This window comes from Hibiscus syriacus, unplaced genomic scaffold (genome assembly GCF_006381635.1).
Source record: "Hibiscus syriacus cultivar Baekdansim isolate YM2019G1 unplaced genomic scaffold, ASM638163v2 tig00110940_pilon, whole genome shotgun sequence".
Lineage (NCBI taxonomy): Eukaryota > Viridiplantae > Streptophyta > Magnoliopsida > Malvales > Malvaceae > Hibiscus > Hibiscus syriacus.
This window is the reverse complement of record NW_024062923.1, coordinates 2,605,270-2,627,727: the sequence shown is the minus strand read 5'-3', so window position 1 is coordinate 2,627,727 and position 22,458 is coordinate 2,605,270. Positions and strand designations below refer to the sequence as shown.

Sequence of the window (22,458 nt, the reverse complement as noted above, 5' to 3'; positions counted from 1 at the left end):
TCAATCAAACAGTTTTAAGTCAACCCTCGTAATGGAGTTGATGGGGTCGAAACAAGTGAAGTACATGTGAAAAAGGAGAAACGAAATCAAGAAAAGCAAGGTATGTGAGGTAGAGATAAAGGACTCAACTCTCGGCACCTCTCTGATGCTAAAACAGAAGATAGAGGTGGGAAGTGACGAGAAAAAAGTCAAATAAGAGGTAATCCGAGACTGGCCGCAAAAAATATCTTGGGAAAATACGACCCTCAAGGTTTTTCAAGATCCCATTTCTGACTTGTTATCCCCTTTAATCAAGAATCGGTACCTCACTCCAAGACCTTTAAGAATGAAGACTAGCTCATCCGCTTATGGCTATGACCCGAATAGTGCTTGTAATTTTCATCTAGGGGCATTGGGTCATCATACTGACAAGTGCATACCATTGATGGAAGAAATAGAAAGGCTCATTGACAAATGAGTCTTGACAAGAGATATGATTGAGAAATGGGGAGTAAGGGTAAAAATCCTAATCCGACTGGGCACCCATCATTCTAGGGAAAATAGGGCATTCTGGCTGAACAAGTGAAGGTTATGATCCACCACAATCGCATGTTCCATTTGCGGCATCTTGTTTGAACTTGTTTTTTTACTTCTTTCTCATCTTTATGTTTGTAAGGATATTTAAATGAATCTATATTACTTTAAGGATGGTGAGCATTGAATCGAATTTACGACTTGAAATTCTTTGAATATCAACTGAATTAAAAATTCTTTAAATGACTAGAGTTATAAATCTTTGACAAAATGACAAGGTTGAAACCTGGTAAAACAAGGACCTTGACTTTATTCATAGAAGATAAAATCGAACACCATACATTTTTATTGTAGGGACCGATACAACCTTCTTTTATTATAAGGGAATGAACAATAGGCTTGGTATTCAGGTATGTACAGGAGTGGACAACATGGGGCATCTCTTGTATATGATGTTACAAAATTGACTAGACCACACTTTTGTTGATGATGTTCAATGATGATTATGATCTTGACAGATGGAATAGCCGAGTAGGTGAATCTAGTTTAGGTCAGTTGCTTGGAAATTTAACTCTAAAGATAGATTTTCTGACTTTCAATAACACCTAGACTATAACAGGTTCTTCTTGACAAGCTTAAGAAATTGAATCCGTAGACCCAAAATATAATTATATATATATACAATAAAGCTGAGCTATTCCGCTAAGGCAATTGGTTATAGAGGAAACTCGAAAGCCCTTGCTTTATGAATAAATTATATTCAAACCATGACATTGATCGGATACTTGGTAGTTCGGTGTTTGCTCCACTGCGATTGTCAGGTCGAAGACTTTTTAATGAGATGAACCCTTCAGCTAGCCCGATAAAGGCGATTATAATATATATATACAATAAAGCTGATTTCAGCTGGCCAGACAATGGCAAATTAAGTCAATTTTATGAATAAGGAATTTCGGTAAAGATGGACTAAGGGAGTTAAGGAACACCTGTTATAGTCAATTTCACACGAGCACTCAGGAATTTCATTTTTAGATCGATATTTCTGCACTTCCATGGTTAGAGGAGTCTACGAAGCTTGAACAAATGGAAGATTTCAGAGAACTGAAATAGAAGTGTTCTAGAAAGTCTAGTAATTGATTATGCTAGTTGCATCATTTGGTCCGCATCCGATTAAAATACCAAGCCAAGAAAGAAGGGCATGTTGCAATGTTCATAATGATCAAGAAAGAAATGACATTTTGGTGGTCGAAACCTTAGAAAATAGGAAGCCAACCCCTCGATTTTGACACTTGTCAAAGAGCTATAACCCTGAAAACATTAAAGAGCTATTGATTCTTTTGATATTATGTTAACTCATGTTTATGATTTGATTTGATTGTGAGCCTGAATTAAGAGGCAATGTTTTATAAAATTCTTTTATTCTTTGATCCCTAAAATAAGAGAAAGGGAAAAAACATTTTCAAACATGACAGTTTCAAATGTGAAATGTTCTTGAAGCCGATGAGGCTCATTGTGCCTCTATTGGGGAAGAAGAATAAACAATGTCGGAACATGAAGCATTCCACAAGCTTGAAGTAGATGGTCTAAGAGATCAGAGTGGATGAAGAATATGAACTTGTAACATTTATTTGTAACGTTGTCAATAACTTATCAAGAAGAAGATGACCTCATTATTCAGAAGGGGCACATATTACATCTTGTATAAAATGCAAGACATTTTGTTAGGAGAATTGATCACTTCTTAAGTGTTTATGACAATGTGAAGAAGCACCCTCAAACTACTTGACAACACTACTGTGTAGTGACACCAGATTGAGACATTCAAGGTTAAGATATTTTGGGCACGAAGGGAGCCATGAGTACCCACATTGGGGCATGACTAGGAACCCATATCATGTTGAGATAACAAGGTTCATACCAAGAAGACCTTGAGAATGAGTCTCACAATTTGAAATGTCATGGGAAAACACTGAATTTGAGCAGAGCTTAACTCGTAAGTCAAATCAGTTGATCATAAATCAATGGCAGAGTCCTATAAGAATAACTCTAAAATGTAATTGAGCCAATGATGAAAAGGGGGCATCAAGATCATATTACTGACTGCAACAAAAATTCGAGAGAGATAACACTTCCTCCAAAATAAAGACAGAAAACAAAGACAAGATGATTGGGCAAATCTTTAGAAGCTTCAAGCTATTATATCGATGTCTGCATAAACCCTAGAGAAGAATGATCAAGAGGAAGAAGGCTTAGTTTCCCACTTTGGAGTTAAAGGAAAATTGAATCAACATTTATATATGCATGAGAACATCATTTGCATAAAAAATGCATTGCATTGCATTCACATTTCACACATAAATATTTGGTTTTTACAGATCTTTCAAGGAAAAAAGATTCATGATATCCAAATCCCAATAAATCTAGAATTTAAACCTCAAATGCAAGAAATCGTATTTAGAGAGGTAAACCTAAAGAAGAGGTGAACCTGAAGAAGAGGGTGGGTCCAATCCACAGAGAAAACATTACTTTGAAGTGGGGTATGTTCCCCAGCCATTAAGTTATTTTATAAGTGAAAAAATGAGAAAGGTTTCTCATTCAAATTTGAAAATTGAAATTTTTGAAAAGTAAGAAAGGTTTCTTACCTAGTAAAATATTTCCAAAATTTATAAATCCTTCAGGTCATCCATAAGACCTTCAGGCAAGATTTTTTCACATGAGAAAGGTTTCTCATTTAAATCTAAAATTGAAATTTTTGAAAAGTAAGAAAGGTTTCTTACCTAGTAAACTATTTCCAAAATTAAATCCTTCGGGTCATCAGTAAGTCTTTCGAGCATGATGCTTAAATCCTTTGGGCCATTTTAAGCCTTCACGGAAGAATAGTGAAGCAAATCCATCTATCTAATATTCCCTTCAGAAGAAGTGGAACATATCACTCTTTTTAAAGATTTGATATTCCCTGAGTGACAGCGGAACAAGTCTACCCTGATTCAATGAATCAACTTTCCCAGATCTGATATTCCCTCAGAGGAAGCGAAACAGATCCCTCTTTTTCAAGATTTGATATTTCCTGAGTGACAGCGGAACAAGTCTACCCTGATTCAATAAATCAACTTTCCCATATATGATATTCCCTCAGAAAAAGCGGAATAGATCTCTCTTTCAAGATTTGATATTCCCTGAGTGACAGCAGAACAAGTCTACCCTGATTCAATGAATCAACTTTCCCAGATCTGATATTCCCTCAGAGGAAGCGGAACAGATCCATCTCTTTTAAGATTTGATATTCCCCGAGTGACAGCGGAACAAGTCTACCCTGATTTAATCTTCCCTGAAGAACAGTGGAGTGGATTAACATCCCCAGATCTGATATTCCCTGAGTGACAGCGTAGCATATCCCTTATCATATTTCAAACCATGAAGTTGACCAGACAAAAAAACGTATTGTCTTTTCGTCTTTTCCCTATTCTTGTTGACACAAAAATAGGACAAAGAGGGGCAGCTGTTGACACTCGTTTTTTTGTCCTGAATATTATTATTATATTATTATTATTAATATAATTGTTTTTTACAGGTTATAAGACCCGACCCAGTGGCAACAACTCTACCACAGTCATCTATGCCTCCTACGTGGATCTCTCCAACCGAGCAGCAGCTTGTGCATATCCCACCACAACTACATGTTGGCCACCCACGAGCGCCCATGCTGACCCAGCTTGTGCCAACCAAGACCTGCAAACAAGCAATTAAAATATCATCAGCAGCAACCAAAGTCAAAAGAAAAAGAAAGCAATTTAATCCCGAAAATTTTGGGATTTCATTTCACCTAAACCCATCATCAAATCTCACCTAATACAAACCTAATCCCCACTAAAAATCAACATGCAACAAGAGGACAAGGGATTCGAGAGAAGTGGAAAATAAAAAGGGAAGGCATTTGGTGAGAAAGAAAGGGGGAGGAAAGGAAAAACACAAAAATTCAGGGAAATTTTGAAAGGGGTTTATGATATTTATCTTTTGAAAGCACTGTAAGCAAAGGGTTTCACTCCCTTTCTTTTTCGTGAAATTAACGAAAGTCAGTGGTAATTTCCTGAGGTATTTTATTTCTTTTTGATTTCCAGTATGCGTTAAACTTTTGCATGTATTTATTTATTTATTTATTTTCGAAGCAAAATGTAAAAAAAAAAGCAGTACTAATATGAAAAATCGACACCAGTAACCTATAGCAATGTATACATTATCAACTAATTTTCCACAAACCATTCGATTAAAATGATAAAAACCCATGGCAGCCATTCGACCTAAGGAAATTGAAGGAAACTAATGTCATAACCATTTGAGATAACCAAGCAAATAGCATTAAAGAAATTTCATATTTGTTATTTCCAAAGCCCTTCTATATTGTTTTTTAGTTGTATTTAAGTGTACAGATAATAAAAGCATAAAGGGGAGAAGGCATGATTTTATTTACCTGAGACGTTTGGGTTCCCTTTGCGGAATTTACCACGCTTTGGTGAGGTTACTGTCGCTGATGAACGACAGTTTGCATGTTGGTTTAGCTACTGTAATCCAAGGCATAAAAGGGTCGGTTTCCATTAATTTATTTGCGAGCTTAAGAGATAAAAAAAACAGAAAATAAAATCAAATAAAAAATGAACATTCAAGTAGAGATGTTTTAGCGTTTTACCTTGTTTATTCGAGTTCTTTGGAGATCTTAAAACCATCGGAGTAGTTCGCGTCGCCAGAAATAGGTCGATTCATCTTGTCGTTTGGAACCTCGCCTGTAGTATATTTGGGTTAGCTCTCATCGGTTGAGATTTTAAAATAAAAATGAAATAGAAATGAGATCTATTTACCTTATGATGTTTGGAGTTTCATTGGAGTAGAGAAGAAGCGTCGATCGAAGTGGAAGAGATGAGCGGTTGAGAAGTATAAAGTCACCGAAGATGGAAGTTCCCATGCTTTGAGAGTCGTTCATAGAGTTTAGAGTTTGATTTAATAGGTTTTAGTTTCGGATTTTTTGATCTAGAAGGGAGAATAAGGTTTTTAAGTCAATTAGGTTGGTTATTTGGACCTTTCGGTCGTGCTAGGGGGAGATCAGAGTAAAAATGGCCATCGATTTACGGTGGCCAGCTTTGGTTCTGATGGGTTTTGAAGGTGGCTGTCGAGGAGAGTGTGAGAAAGTGAAGAGATGAAGAAGAGAAAAAGAGAAGAAGAGTTGAGAGGAACAGCGCAGAGGATACTAAGTGAGGCTAGGGTTTAATTTTACCCCATATATTCTATTTATTAGCCTGATGAAACAGCAGCATTTTGGGAGTGGTCAGATCGCGCGGGTTTGTTACTACAGGAACCATGCCCATATTTGCTTCAATTCATTTTAATCCCCAAATCGAGGCTTCTTGATTTCTAATTTTGACTATGTATGTTACGCGCTTTATATTTTAGTCCTAAAATCAAGGTGCTTTAAATTTTATTTTGTCATCAGGTTTTATGTATGTTGTATTTTAATCCTCATTTTTAATTCCTTGCATTTTTGTTACTTTCTACATTTGACTTGCATTTTCATTAGTTCTCAATTTAGTCCTATAGTAGGCTTATTTCATTTATTTAATATCTTGCATTCTGGTTTGCTTGTCTTTGTTATTTCCTGTTTTCGTCCTTGATAACAGAAAATATATATATGCATGTGTGAGTGTGATATGAACTACTAGTGACGTGTTTTGTTTCACTCAATTATAGTTATTAATATATTTGAAACGTTTATTTCATCTAAGGTATTATATGGTGTTTGTGTAGCCGTATATCTGCGTGTATTTAAATATTAAATAGAACTTGATTTTTTTTTCTTTTTGTATCAATATTTCATGCATATACTAGGCATAATACGATAGACATTCTTCTTTCAAGTTGTTACATGAAAAAGCATTGTAGATATTTATTACATATTTTAATGCCTGCAAAATACATAAATTTAACCATTTTAAAATATTGGGAATCCACTAGCATGTTTATAAAGTATATATATATATATATTCGTATTTACAGGTGCATGTATTATTGTTGTATTATTTTTAGGTTCAAACATTTATTTGAGTATATGACAATTTTTACATGAATAGTATGTTACCCTCACAAGCATTACTTGACTCAAATCGAAATAAATTGACTAAGGATAATATTCGATCATTTTAAAATTATAAAAGGAAAATTTATAATACGTGAATATTTAATTCATTTTAATATATAGCATTAAGTATTAATACTAGAACTTACATTTTAAATTTGAGCTCCTAGGATCTTTAATTTTCATAATTTGACACTTTAAGTTAGGAAATGCCTTAATTTACTTTTAGTTTAATTAAGACAAATAAAATTTTGTTTGATTGCATTGTTTTTACAAATCTAAGGTACTGTTCACTTATTAAGGAATTAATAGTATATCTCTCGCGATTGTGCTCAGGGGGTGACTACTAGTAATTCCTTGAATAAGTCAACATCCTTTTCAAAACCACATCATGTTTTCTAAAAAAAGAGGCAATATTCGGTTCTTAGGCACAATAGCTGATCTCCCGCATTTACGCTCGGGGGCAAATGCTATCGGTCTCGATAAACGAATACCCTTTTCAACTTTGCATCCTTAATGATTTTTAAATTAAATAAATATCGAACTCCAAATTTCTGATTTTAAATATGGAGTAATCAACTGGGTACCAATTTTTGGGCGCTTGTGGGGGTGCTAATCATTCCCTATGCGTAACCGACTCCCGAACCTGATTTCTGGATTTTCATAGACCTTCAAACCCGGTATTTTGATAAAAACAAAAATGTTTTATTAAAAGCATCCGATTTTTGTGGTGTTCCAATCTCGCCTTAAATGATTGGTGGCGACTCCTCACCTTTCGTAATGATTTTCAAAGAGAAACCTCGAGTCGGTATCGATCTTTTTTCCTCCGGGTAAAAACGGTTACGACACCTGATCGACCTGTCTTGTTACTACCCCTACACCCAACCCACTTCAACGATAAAAAATGGCAAGATCCATAGTGTGATATATATTTGCAATGAAATGTAATCCTCTAAATGTCTTTATATATATATATATATATATATATATATATATATATTAATTAAGATTATATATGTTCAAAGATAACTCTCAACCTCTAAACATTAAACGCTTACACCCTTTACCACAAAAGTCGCTTGGTTCGTGCTCTAAATGTCTTTATATTTAGAATATAATTAAATCAAATACTACTATATTTAGATTGCTATTAATATTTTTATTTATAACTAGTATTCAATTTTTTATAATTTTTATTATTTAATTCATTAATCAATTATTTTTTAAATAATGTTTAAAATATATAAAAAAAATTATTAAAAAAATCTGAAAAACGTTTATAAACTAAATGTTAATTAAATTTCTCATACATTATCATTTTTCATGTCCACTATCACATCATCATTTTTTTTCTAATTCATTTATCATGTCCCATATTACTTCATTACTTAAGGGGCCATTAAGGATATTGATAGAATTTTACTTGATTATAATTCTTAATTTAAAAGGTAATTAAGTGTTGTTTCGTATATCGAGTACTTAATTCTTTCGTTATTTTCGATGGGGTTTAACTATTTAAGCTTATAATTTTGTGTGTCATTATATGGTATATTACGAATTTAGAAAATAGAGGGAGGAAGAGCAATTATTATTTTGTTAAATACAAAACTTCGAAAGATGAATCATCATGAAATTTTGAGAAATATTTTCCGTAAAGGCAATGCAGCCGAATAGCGGCGAAAGTAAAGCTAAAAATAACGCAATGGTCCCATATCCCATGCATTTCTGAAAAAAAACTATATTTTTTATTTAATTATTTTCCTTTTGGGATACGAAAATTGAAGTTTCCAGTAAGCCCTATAATCCTACTACTCTTTCTTTGTTAATGTGATAATAGATCAAATGATTTAATCAAGTGACTTATAATTATGAATAGAATAAAATTATAGAAATAAAAATTAGTGAAGTTAAATTAAAATAATAAAATTGTGTAATATTTGGTTTTAATCATTATATATAAATATATCATAATACAAAGAGTATAGGAGTTAGGTGCCAAAAAGACCTCAATATTGAGTCATAACAACTATGGGTAGTTTGTTCTAGGAACTTCTCACCCAAATAATTAAAGGAAATAAAAGGAGTAATTAAAGTTATAGGCAATACATAACACATGCTATTTTCATAATTAAACTATATATTAATCAACGCTGATATCACTCTTATAAAAGAGGACTCAATTGACCTCTAAAAAATTAGAAAATATCTTTATGAATTTTATATCAAAATATTAAAATAAAATTAATATTAATATTAATATTAATACTATGTTAAAAATAATTTAAAAAAATGACCAACACTTATAATTTGAATATGTTTTTTTATAAAAAAAATTATATATATTTTTTTAAATTTTAACCAAGTATGCTTCGTCCAGAGGCCATTTTCCCCTATTTTTTTATTAAAAATATATAATTAAATATTAAACAATTACTCTGAATTTTAGTTTATTTTGATTCTATCCCCTCATTTTTATGGTTACTTATACTTTGTCATACTTATTTTTTATGGTTAATTATATATTCTACTTTAGTTAAAATTCTGACTTTGTCTCTGATTCTAACTTTGGGATTTAATTTTTTTAAACCCGCATTTAATATTAATTATTAATAAAAAAATATGGATTATAAAATCTTTAGCGGTTTCCCAAAATGAATACCCTAACCAACCATTAAGCACTCTTCCATAAATTAAAGCCCCAAGAAACCTCTAACATATAATTACTACTACTTTTTACCTTCTTAAGCAATCCTTAGTTTCCCCATACACTATTCTTCTCCTACCATAAATGCCAATGAGAAAAAAAAAGATCTTTATTTGATTTTCAAATAATAAAATAAACCCAAAGTTTAATACGAAAATCAGTAATATTTTCTAGTATATAAAAAAAGAAAAGAAAATTTATTTATTTATTTTAAAAGCTAAGGGTGTCTGATTCTATACAAGTTAAAGATTCATGCTTGGGAATCATTTAATTGTGTATGACTATTTTGTATTATTTTCCAAAGAAAAAAAAAAAGCTGACCAAAGAGAATAGGAAGCTTGCTTCAAGTTGAAACAATGGATGCCCACAAAAGCTTAAGATCACTTGTTGAAGCAACCAGGACCGAATAACCTATTTGTATGCCCTCTGCATTTCCCCAAGTTGATAATACCACAGAGAGTTCAATCTTTTTAAGAGAAATATTTCTTTTTTTTCCTATTGTCAATGGAGGATTGGGTGGTGGAAAGCCTCTGCAATGGCCATAGAGAATCGCAGATTCAAGCGGCGTCTCAACTCAGTAAACTGAGTAGCAAACAAAGGCATAGATTGGCTGACACTGGGATTATTCCACCGTTGATTTCAATGCTTCAATCACAAGATTTTGAAGCCATTGAAGCTTCTTTGTTAGCCCTTCTTGGCCTTGCATTTGGCAGTGAAAGGTGTGTCGTTTTTCCTCCATTTTCTTTTGCTTGCAGAATCCAATGAATTTCTCAGTTATTTGGTCAAACTATGTAGGACCCTGTATTATGCATTGATATGTGTTTAGTCCCTCCACTACAGTTTGATCCTTTCTTATAATGTGGATTTTCAATTTTTTATTTTAAATCTATCTAAGACATAAAAAAAGAGAAAGTATAATATTTTTAGGTTAAACTACATATTTAGTATCTTAACTATCACTTTTGTTTCGTTTTAGTCACCAAACTACTTTTGTTTCAAAATCAAACCTTACGTTATGTTTTGGTTTCATTTTGATCTCCCGCCTTTAAAATAACTAACATTGATGTTGATGTATCACTATAAGGTAATACTATGTCACCATTGAAAAAAGTTAAAAAAATATTACATCAATAGTTCTATTAATTTTTTAACTACGAGTGACCAAAACAAAACATTAGGTATAGTTTAAAGAAAATAATAGTTGAGTGACCAATACAAAATAAAAATGATAGTTTTGGTATTAAACATGTAGTTTACCCATATTTTTAACTTATACAATAACGTAAAGGTGTATGTGTCACGTAATCACATGCTTTAAAAAAACAAGTGAAGTCAAATTACTTGAGAGAATTAATGGGAAAAGGTTAGGCTCATGACTAAAAAATACACATTTCAAAAAGGGACTAAATATGTAAAAATGCGTAGTACAGGGAATTTCTAAAGAATTTGACCAATTCTTCTTTAGACAAATTTCTCATTCTTTTTTTTTTTTTTGTAATATCAGAAACAAAATCCGGATTGTAAAATCTCGGATTATACCAGTGTTGTTAGAGCTTCTTCAATGTGAAAGTGAAGAACTCGTTGAGCTTTCAATGGCAGCAATGTTGATATTATCTTCTTGTAAACAAAACAAGTTGGTAATTGCTTCATCAGGGGCCATCCAATTACTGGTACAAATCCTGAACGATGTTAATAATACTCTCTTCAGTATTCAAGCAAGGGTAGACGCCATTGCAACACTCCAGAATCTCTCAACTTGTCATCAAATAATCCCATTGATTGCATCTTCCGGTGCAATCTATACCTTGCTTCAACTCATCCACGGTTACGAGAAATCATCGGACTTGACTGAAAAGGCGATTTCATTACTTGAAAGCATCGTCTTTTCATCGGAGGATGCGGTTTCTGAGACGACCACAATTGCCGGTGCGATACGGATCATAGTTGAGGCGATGGAAGAAGGTTCGCCGCAGTGCAAAGAACATGCTGTTGGGATCCTTCTTCATATATGCCAAAGCTGTAGGGATAGATACAGAGGGTTGATATTAATGGAAGGTGTAATGCCTGGACTGCTTCAACTCAGTGTTGATGGAACTTGGGGAGCCAAGAACATGGCTAGGGATCTGTTGTTTCTTCTCAGAGATTGCACAGATTACGCTTCAACGAGTAAACAGTCGAGACACGAACTTATGGAGCAGATTATGCAGGCAATCGATGTTGATGGAGAGAAGGTTGATGGAACTACACTCAGACTGGTTCAAGAGATGATAAACAAGCTTAATTTATAAATATTTGTTGTTATTATTTATTTTGTTTTAGGATGATTTCAGTTTAGCCTTTAGAATTATAGGCTTACTCAGGGCAATTGAAATGAAATATCTGTAAATAATATTGGTATAGGCCATTGAAAGCTGTTTCCTTTTGCATTACTTGATGATTATCTAACATTAACAAATTTTCCAATGGCAAGAATTGGCATAAATTAGCACTAAAACTGAAAACTGAGCCTTCTAGTAAATCCGGGGCTCGGCTCTGCTCGGATGGGCTTGTGCAACTCGTTTTAAGAGATGGCATCTAGGCAATTCTGGATTCAAATCGCAATATCCGCAACCCCTTTCGTTATTCTAGTTGAACATATTGATTTGATGCAAAGATAATGAGAGAATAATTTCATAACCAATCATTATCCAACTACAGGATTCATACATTAGTTGAACGTTAACAATAAGAAAACTACGCATCAAGACTGTTCTAGCAAGTTTTCGAGATATAAGTTTAAGGTGTATCTCCCTGTCGACAGAACATCGAGCCGCTTCTCGCTTGGTTCATGCTTTCCTTTACGAAGCTGGTACCGGTGTGTTACGGCTGAGATCATATATGTTTGGCCTTCGATTGTCACGCACTCCCCGCACTGCAAATTCTGATGCAGTGGAAACAATTAATCGTCAGAACTGTAGAAAAATATAAATGAATTGATTGAATCATGACTATTCATGAAAAATAATTAAGTATTTTCATGAAAATACTTAATTATTTCATTTCACTCTAAAGGTCATGTCTTTCCATGATAACCTTTTGATTAAAAGGTTATGATTTTTAATCAAATGGTTAAGTCATTTCATTTAAAGGTCTTAACCTTTCAATAAAGGTCTTAACCTTTCAATCATCTCCCTGTATAAAGGCTAAGTTGTGATACATTTCACCACACAACTTTTACTATTTTCTTTTAAGTACTTTCCTTTCAATTCTCCGATTCTTCAAAAGTCATTTTCCGGTGATAGATAAAGATAAAAATTGTGTTCGATTTTTTACTACGGTTGTTCTTACTGTTGTGAACATTTTTTGTTATATCTTGGGAGACCGACGTCCAACGTTACTCAAAGCACCGGGGACATGACGAATATGTCTTAAGGAAACTGTTCATTCAGGCCTCAACAAAACTTTTCTTCTACATATTCAATTTCATCCGATTACAGGTTCTATTTTAATTTCACATTTTTTAACTTTATTATTGAAACGAATTTTTTTAAGATTGTAATACTACAACACTATTTTTCAATATTTTGCAACAATTTTAAGACAGATTCCTTGTGTTGTAGTTCAATCTAAACTCATACATATTATTGTGGTAATATATTTAGGTAAATATATATTTCGTTTCATATTATATTTATTATTTCGGTTTTGATTCTGATTACAGAAAAATGTCTGATACTTCATCCAATTCACAATCTAATGTGATTGTCGCTACACAGACTCAGGCTGCGAGCCAAACGTTACCTATGACCATGAGTCATAATGAAAAGCCTGCGAAATTCAATGGAGAGAATTTCAAAACATGGCAACAAAAAATGTTGTTTTATTTGACGACATTGAATCTGGCCAAATTTTTGAAGGATGATCCTCCTACTATTAGAGAGGATGAAGTGGATGCTGCAACCGCGTTCAACATTACCGAAGCATGGAAGCACTCTGATTTCCTAGGCTGTAACTACATCTTGAATGGTTTATCTGATGCATTTTATGAAGTATACAGCGTAAAGAAAACGACTAAGGAACTATGGGAATCATTGGACCATAAATACAAAACTGAAGATGTTGGTGCTAAGAAATTCTTCGTTGCCAAATTTTTAAACTTTGTAATGGTTTATTCTAAAACTGTTGTGAATCAGGTGCAAGAATTCCAACTGATCATTCATGGTATTCTCGCAGAAGGGATGATTATAAGTGAATCCTTTCAGGTGGCATCCATTATTGAAAAACTTCCGCCTGCTTGGAATGACTTTAAGAATTATCTTAAGCATAAGAGAAAAGAAATGACAGTGAAGATCTGATTGTGAGACTTCGATGTGCGGCTAAAAGGCTAAACAAAACAGTCAATCATAACATTGTCAAGGCAAATGTGGTGGAAGTCAAAAAAGGACTTCAAGAAAAGAAAGCAAGCTCAAATTGAGTCTAAACTAGGACCAAAAGGCGATGTTTCTAAGAAGCAAAAATTCCAAGGGAAATGCTTTAATTGCAATAAGACGGGACACATGTCATCCGAATGTAGGCTTCCAAAAAGGTCTAGAACAAAAGAGGCTAATGTTGTGACAGAAATTTCTAAGTATCTGAACTTGACCTATGTGTTGTGGTCTCTGAAGTTAACATGGTTGATTCAAATCCAAGATAATGGTGCTTGATACTGGTGCCACACGCCATATTTGTTGTGACAAGGACTCCTTTGCAGAGTTGGTTTCTTGTGAGAAAGGAGAAAAACTCTATATGGGCAATGCTGCAACTTCCAAGATCAAGGGGAAAGGCACTGTAATTTTAAAGATGACTTCTGGCAAAGAGTTGAAATTTCAAAACGTGTTGTATGTGCCTGACATACGAAAGAAACTTGTCTCTGGGACCCTCCTAAGTATACATGGCTTTAGGATGGTGTTTGAATCCCAGAAGTTAGTTTTATCAAAAGGGGGAATATTTGTGGGAAGGGGATATGTATTGAACAATATGTGGAAACTTAATGCTATCTCTGTAAAAGCTAAAAATATAAATAAGAATGATTCTTCTTCTTCTGTTTATATGATTGAGTCATTAAATTTATGACATGGTAGACTCGGACATGTTAATTATGATACTTTACGTAGATTAATTAACTTAGAACATATTCCTCCATTTCACGTTAATTATAATCATAAATGTGAAACATGTGTTGAAGCTAAACTAACAAGGTCTTCATTTAAATCCGTTGAAAGAAATACAAAAACCTCTTTATCTAATACACAGTGATGTTTATGACTTAAAATTTGTTCAAACTATAGGAGGGAATAAATATTTTATTACCTTCATTGATGATAGCACAAAATATTGCTATGTATATTTTCTTAAAAGCAAAGATGAAGCTATAGAAAAATTTATTCTCTATAAGCAAGAAGTTGAAACCCAACTTAACAAAAGGATTAAGAGGGTGAGAAGTGATCGTGGTGGTGAATACGTTAAACCATTTGGTCAATATTGAGCACAACATTGTATTATTCATGATGACTCTCCTCAATCGAATGGAGTAGCAGAGCAGAAAAATCGAACATTAAAGGAAATGATGAATGCTATGCTAGGAAGTTCTGGGTTGTCACAGAACATGTGGGGGGAAGCTGTCTTATCATCAAATTACCTTTTAAATAAGGTGTCTCGCAAGAAAAAAAGACAAGACACCATATGAGTTGTGGACAGGCAAGAAACCCTCCTATAATTACTTGAAAGTGTGGGGGTGTCTTGCAAAGGTAATGACTCCTTTATCAAAGCAAATGAAAATAAGTCCTAAAACAGTGGATTGTATTTTTATTGGCTATGCTCACCACAACAATGCATATCGATTTCTTGTGCATGAATCAAAGAATCCAGAAATTCACAAGAATACGATATTAGAATCTAAAAATGCCTCATTCTTTGAAAATATATTTCCTTGTAAAATTAGAGAAGTTGGCTCAAGTTCAAGGAAACGAACTTTAGAAACTATTAATGAAAATAATCAAGACTTCCAACAAGAGGTTGAAGTCGAGATAGAGCCAATAAGAAGTAAAAGGGCACGAGTAGAAAAATCCTTTGTATCAAATTTTCTAACCTATATCCTAGAGACTGAACCTGTAACTTATAGCGAAGCTATACATTCATCTTAAAGTAATTTTTGGAAATATGCCATCAAAAGTGAAATTGATTCCATCATGCAAAATCATACGTGGGAATTAGTGGATATTTCTCATGGAATTAAACCATTAAATTCTAAATGAATTTTCAAATGAAAAATGAAAGCAGATGGAACAATTGATAATTACAAGGCCAAATTGGTTATTAAAGGGTACTGACAAAAGGAAGGTCTTGATTACTTTGATACATATTCACTCATATCAAGAATAACTTCTATAAGAATGATACTTGCAATAGCCGCTTTACGGAATTTAGAAGTACATCAAATGAATGTTAAGACAACTTTTCTTAATGGAGACCTTGATGAGGAAATTTACATGGAACAACCTGAGGGTTATGTAGCTCCAGGACAAGAAAAGAAAGTATGTAAGTTGGTAAAGTCATTATATGGACTTAAGCAAGCACCAAAGCAATGGCATGAAAATTTTGATAGTGTTATGATATCAAATGGATTTAAAATAAATGAGTGTGACAAATGTGTGTATGTCAAAATCACTGTTGATGGATATGTAATCCTATGCCTCTATGTTGACGACATTCTCATTATTGGAAGTAACAATGAAATGATAAAACGTACCAAAAATATGTCAAATTCAAAATTTGACATGAAAGACATGGGACTTGCTGACATGATTTTGGGCATCCAAATCAAAAGGTCATCTGAAGGTCTCATATTGACTCAGTCACACCATGTAGACAAGATTCTTGAAAATTTTGGCAAGGATGATTCTGGTGTAGCCAAAACTCCGATAGATACAAGTCAACATCTATCTAAAAATAAAGGTGAAAGTGTTAATCAAGTGGAATATGCAAGGATCATAGGCAGTCTAATGTACCTTATGAGTTGCACTAGACCTGATATTGCTTTCACTGTAAGCAGTTTAAGCAGATTTACAAGCAATCCAGGGGAGAAACACTGGAAATGAATTGTAAGGGTATTGAGATATCTCAGATATACTCGAAACTATGGATTGCATTATTCTAGAGATCTTGCTGTGTCAGAAGGATTCTCTGATGCCAGTTGGATATATGATATTCAAGATACCAAAGGCACAAGTGGTTATATTTTCATATTGGGAGGAGGAGTTGTGTCATGGAAATCCTCAAGACAAACAATTATAACCAGATCCACGATGGAATCTGAGTTTGTAGCCTTGGACAAAACTGGAGAAGAGGCAGAATGATTACAAAATTTTTTGGAGGATATTCCTGAATGGCCAAAGCATGTACCCAAAATATGTATATATTGTGATAACCAAGCAACAATTGGTAGAGCACAAAATGTAATGTATAATGGTAAGTCGAGACACATGCGACGTCGACACAATACCATTAGACAACTGGTCTCAACTGGAGTTATTTCTATTGATTTTTTAAGATCAAAAGATAACATTGTGGATCTGCTAACCAAAGGGTTGAATCGAGATCAAGCTGATAAAACATCAAGAGGAATGAGACTAAAGCCCATGAATTGTTAAGGCTCTATGTGAAGAAAACCCAACCTAGTTGACTGGAGATCCCAAGATCTAGGTTCAATGGGACAACCTACTTGCATAAACCTGGTGAGGTCACTGTGGGGGTTTTATCCCCAAGCCCATTCCTATGATTAAAACAGTGACTAAAATGTGGATAAGGTTAAGCAATGCTTTTAATGACCAATATTTGTTTCGTTGAACCGAACAACATAAGTCACCTATGTGAGAGTGAAGTGGAGTCGCTTCAAAGAGACTATTAGGGCATAGTTCTCTAAGCTCTTATAGAACCAGGAGATGACCACGTCTAAATGAACATAACCATGAGAACCAAACTCTTGTCAGTAAGATATTTGTGTGAGGTATGTCATCGCTTACACAAACGGTAAGACAGTTCAAGGACATCACGTCTACTGGACAGCCAGTAAGGTAAACATATTTTCACAAGGGAAGGTTCAAAGGGGGACGCCTACCTATCCTATGCAAATATCGAACGTAGAATCTATCACTACATCGAGTCAATGTTTTAAACAATCAAATTCATTCATGTGGGGGATTATAGAAAAAATATAAATGAATTGATTGAATCATGACTATTCATGAAAAATAATTAAGTCTTTTCATGAAAATAGTTATTTCATTTCACTCTAAAGGTCATGTCTTTCCATGATAACCTTTTGATTAAAAGGTTATGATTTTTAATCAAATGATTAAGTCATTTCATTTAAAGGTCTTAACCTTTCAATAAAGGTCTTAACCTTTCAATCCTCTCCCTATATAAAGGCTAAGTTGTGACACATTTAAACACACAACTTTTACTATTTTCTTTTAAGTACTTTCCTTTCAATTCTCCAATTCTTCAAAAGTCATTTTCCGGTGATAGATAAAGACAAAGATTGTGTTCGATTGTTCACTATGGTTGTGCTTACTGTTGTGAACGTTTGTTGTTGTATCTTGGGAGACCGGCGTCCAACGTTACTCAAAGCACCGAGGAGAGGACGAATCTGTCTTAAGGAAACTGTTCATTCAGGCCTCAACAAAACTCTTCTTCTACACATTCAATTTCATCCGATTACAAGTTCTATTTTAATTTCACATTTTTTTTAACTTTATTATTGAAACGAAATTTTTTTTAGATTATAATACTACAACACTATTTTTCAATATTTTGCAACAAGAACTAACAGAGATGGAACATAAATACCCATACAGTGATTTGATGATATAAAGGATTTTTGAGTTTGAGTTTCACAACTGTATCGGACCTATCGGTCCCCATTGAAACACATAATGAATCGCCATTGGCATTTACAAACTCATTAAACTCGAACATCAGTACAAGAGAGATCGATAGTCCATCCTAATATATGGTATGTGTCAGACATAAACCCCTGCCTGAGACTCGCACTCGTTCACTTATCCAAAAGCGATTACAAGTTCCTGATGTCTCGGTATCATCGTGCCGTTGATATCAGTACAGACCTGAATTAGGGGAAGGGAGGAAAACAACAAACGAGATCATCAAAAGCTGAAAATCTGATTACCACTACTTCAATCCGATCTCATAAACTATCCAGCATTTACATATCCCATACAGCTTTCAGACAGTCGCCATTGCATAAACTCACTAATCATTAATCAATTTCACTTGCATATACTAGAATCTCTAAAACGCTAGGAAAATATCAAATCTGTACTTTTCACCTTCGACTTCACTTTACTACATCCTGAACAACAAAGATTCGACACCAAAGTCCAAAGTGCCATCCCTCACAGGTATAGAACTATACCTTGCTTCACAGTTGAGCAAAACAAGTAAAAACTTTGCTTTCATGGGGAAACATCATTTCCATCATGTATCTTCTATTAGATATCTTACTTTAAACCCATGATCCAGAATTATCCGATCACCTTTCTCTGAGCAAGAGGCAAAACATAATCAACATTTGTCATCATATTACGTACGTACGTACGTACGTACATACATACATACGTACGTACGTACATACATACATACATACATACATACATACATACATACATACATACATACATACATACATACATACATACATACATACATACATACATACATACATACATACATACATACATACATACATACATACATACATACATACATACATACATACATACATACATACATACATACATACATACATACATACATACATACATACATACATACATACATACTCTAAGATCATGGTACGGAATTGTTCGATTGCCTTTCTCACTGTAAGAGGCAAAATGTAATCAACTTTTTCTATAACATATCTTCTTCCATTATATGTCTTACTCTAGAACTAGATCGGGAATCATTTGATTGTTTTTTCTCTAAGAAAGAGGCAAAACATAATCAACTTGAACTTAAGACAGCGAATTCAAAATCTTAGTGAGTTTTGATCGCCTTTATCCGAGTAATACGCAACATAATCCACTTGAATTCGGAAAAGCTAGTCAAATTCTTAGTGTAAGACTAAACTTGCTATCTCATGTTTGTTTTTCATAAAAAATAATAATTTAAATATGTAAAATAATCAAGAATGCCATAAAAAAAAGCTACTGCAAAACACATGATTTAAAAACCAACATTATGTTTTGAAAAGAAGCATACTTTTGTCAATTTTGTAGTCATAAATTTAACCTAAATTCAAATGCTTTACTACCTTTGTTTGTTTGTTTTTTTTTCATTTCCCCCATAAAAAATATGACGATTTTCCCCAAATATCACCTGACATGTTTTTATTTCCCTGTTAGACACCATGCAGGTTTATTTACCGATCTAACACTCTTTATAGAAAGGCGCGACCCATGCATCTCGTCTTATGCTACGTGTTGAAAGGCGCGGCCCATGCACCGTGCCTTATGTAACGTGTAAAAATTGAGTGTCAATTTTTTAAATATTTTTAAAACGATGCCTAATATGTAATTATTTTTATTAGGGTGATATTTGTGTAACAACATCAACTTTATTTATTTTTTTATGTGTGAAAAAAAACTTTCTACATTAAAATCTTTAAATATTCTTTTGCAAATTATTTTATAACTCGAATTTTTTTTTATTTTTGCATGAAATTACACAATACATATAATCTAGTGTAGGAAAACTTTGAGTGTAAGTAATTTAAAATATGAATAATTTTATAAAAATTTTATAACTAGTATTTATTTTACAAAATGATGATGAAGATAAGAAATATTTTATAATTTAAAAAATTATAAATTATATATATTTTTTTTAAAAAATTGACTTTTAAAATTAATTTTTTAAAAATATAAAAAATATTAAAATAAACTTTTAATTACAATTGGGGAGTCAAATGAATTATTATTCATTAATTATTATTTTTTAACAACAGTTAATAATGTTTATTTATTTTTAATAAAATTAGAATTTAATATTTATTTTATATTTTTTAAAATTAATATTAGAAAGAATATTTTAAATATGTAAGTGATATTTTTTAGCTTTACATTTTTTTATTGAATTTTGTTACAAGTTTAGAGAGTAGCACAAAAGAAAGGAAAATCTTTAGATTTTCATATATGTATTTATACTTTTTTTAGAAACATTTTACCATAATTTTTCTTAATTAATTTGAATAATAGTAGAATAAATTATTAATTTGAATTATAATTCATATAATTAAAATTCAATAAAAATGTAATAAAAAAAGAATTAAAAGTGAATAAAATTCAATAAAAAAGAATGTAAAATATCACATCTTTATTTAAAATATTCTTTCTAATATTAATTTTAAAAAATATAAAATAAATATTAAATTATAATTTTATTAAAAATGAATAAATATTATTAACTATTGTTAAAAAAACAATAATTAACGAATAATAATTCATTTGATCTCTCAATTGTAATTAAAAATTTATTTTTTAACAATTAATTTTAAAAGTTAATAAATTTTTCAAAAATATATGAAATTTATAATTTTTTAAATTATAAAATATTTCTTATTATCATCATCATTTTGTAAAAGAAATACTAGTTATAAAACTTTTATAAAATTATTCATATTTTAAATTATTTACCCTCAAAGTTTTTCTATACTAGATTATATGTATTGTGTAATTTCATACAAAAATCAAAATTTATCGAGTTATAAAATAATTTGAAAAAAATATTTAAAGATTTTAATATAGAAAGTTTTTTTTTCACACACAAAAAAAAATAAAGTTGATGTTGTTACACAAATATCACCCTAATAAAAAATAATTACATATTAGCATCGTTTTAAAAATATTTAAAAAATTAACACTCGATTTTTACACGTTACATGAGGCACGGTGCATGAGCCGCACCTTTCAACATGTAGCATCACATCAGCGTTAGACACGGTACATGGATCGCGTCTTTTTGTAAATAGTATTACATCGAAAATAAACCTACATATGTGTCTGACAGGAAAATAAAAACCTGTCAAGTGATATTTGGGGAAAATCGCCTAAAAAAATATAGAGATACAATTCCAAATGATTAATTTTCCGACCAAATCAATAAATAAAGAAACAAAAGAAATTAAGACAACAAAATGACAGTAAATTAGAAGACAGAAAACTTATGATTCCGAAGGAAAGAAAAAAAGTGGGACTAACGGGAGGGAAGGAACGAACGCCAAGGGACTTGGGCGGGGGTGTAATTTCGACGACTTTGTAGGGGTAACTACTGTGATTTTCTCTTCCCTTTTCTCCCCTTCTGCAAATTACATGGAATCCATGACTCTGTCACTAAAGTAATTTAATCCCAGATTTAGTTTCTATTTTAAAAAAATAAAAAACAAAAAGGAAAATATATTAAGAAAAAGAAGAAAAAACATTCACCTTTTGCAATGAAACTAAACTGGATACAGTCACCATTGCCATTTTCTTTCTGGGTTTTCCTTTCCGTTCTTTGGGTTGAAATTGAAACCTTGAAAGAACTTTTTTTTATAAAAAAAATGATGATTGAAAGAATATTTTTTATGATTATTTTATTTTTATTCTTAAATTTGTGAACAATTTTTTTCTGCTCTTTCTCTCGTATACAGTGTTTTGAAGACAAATGTATGGTATGGTGTTGAAACTTGCAGTTGGCTGTAACTAATGTGATGTTTTAGGAATCGTCTGGTGTTAATATGAAAGCCTGTTAGTTCTTTTCCACTTTACTTGGAGCAAATATATTTATATATTGGAATTTTATTACACTTGTTTGTTAGGTTTTTTTTAATTCAAATATATCCCTTAAAAATAATTTTCATTTTGACACTTATTTGATATTATCTTTTAGTTAATATTAATTTTTAAGAAATTATCTGATACTAAAATTGTTGTAAACTAACAAGTCAATATCATATTAAGTGTAATAAAAATTCAAAGATCATATTAATTTTTTAAAAAAAGTTTGAAGTATTATATATCGTTAAACTAAGAGGAAAATCATT

At 32.2% G+C, this 22,458-nt stretch overlaps 2 protein-coding genes across 2 annotated transcripts; one reads left to right on the top strand and one right to left on the bottom strand.

Annotated features, from left to right (window-relative positions):
• Positions 1 to 9,815: 9,815 nt before the first annotated feature.
• LOC120147674 (U-box domain-containing protein 39) lies at positions 9,816 to 11,761 on the top strand. Its single transcript, XM_039160983.1, has 2 exons — positions 9,816 to 10,057; positions 10,843 to 11,761. The coding sequence occupies exons 1-2, from the start codon at positions 9,843 to 9,845 to the stop codon at positions 11,624 to 11,626; spliced, it is 999 nt and encodes a 332-aa protein (XP_039016914.1). The 5' UTR covers positions 9,816 to 9,842; the 3' UTR covers positions 11,627 to 11,761.
• A 233-nt stretch (positions 11,762 to 11,994) lies between these two features.
• On the bottom strand, positions 11,995 to 22,007 carry LOC120147672. Its single transcript, XM_039160982.1, has 3 exons — positions 21,860 to 22,007; positions 21,635 to 21,760; positions 11,995 to 12,258 (listed from the first exon to the last, which is right to left on the bottom strand). Exons 1-3 carry the CDS (start codon positions 21,899 to 21,901, stop codon positions 12,079 to 12,081), a joined length of 348 nt encoding a protein of 115 aa, XP_039016913.1. The 5' UTR covers positions 21,902 to 22,007; the 3' UTR covers positions 11,995 to 12,078.
• Positions 22,008 to 22,458: the final 451 nt, after the last annotated feature.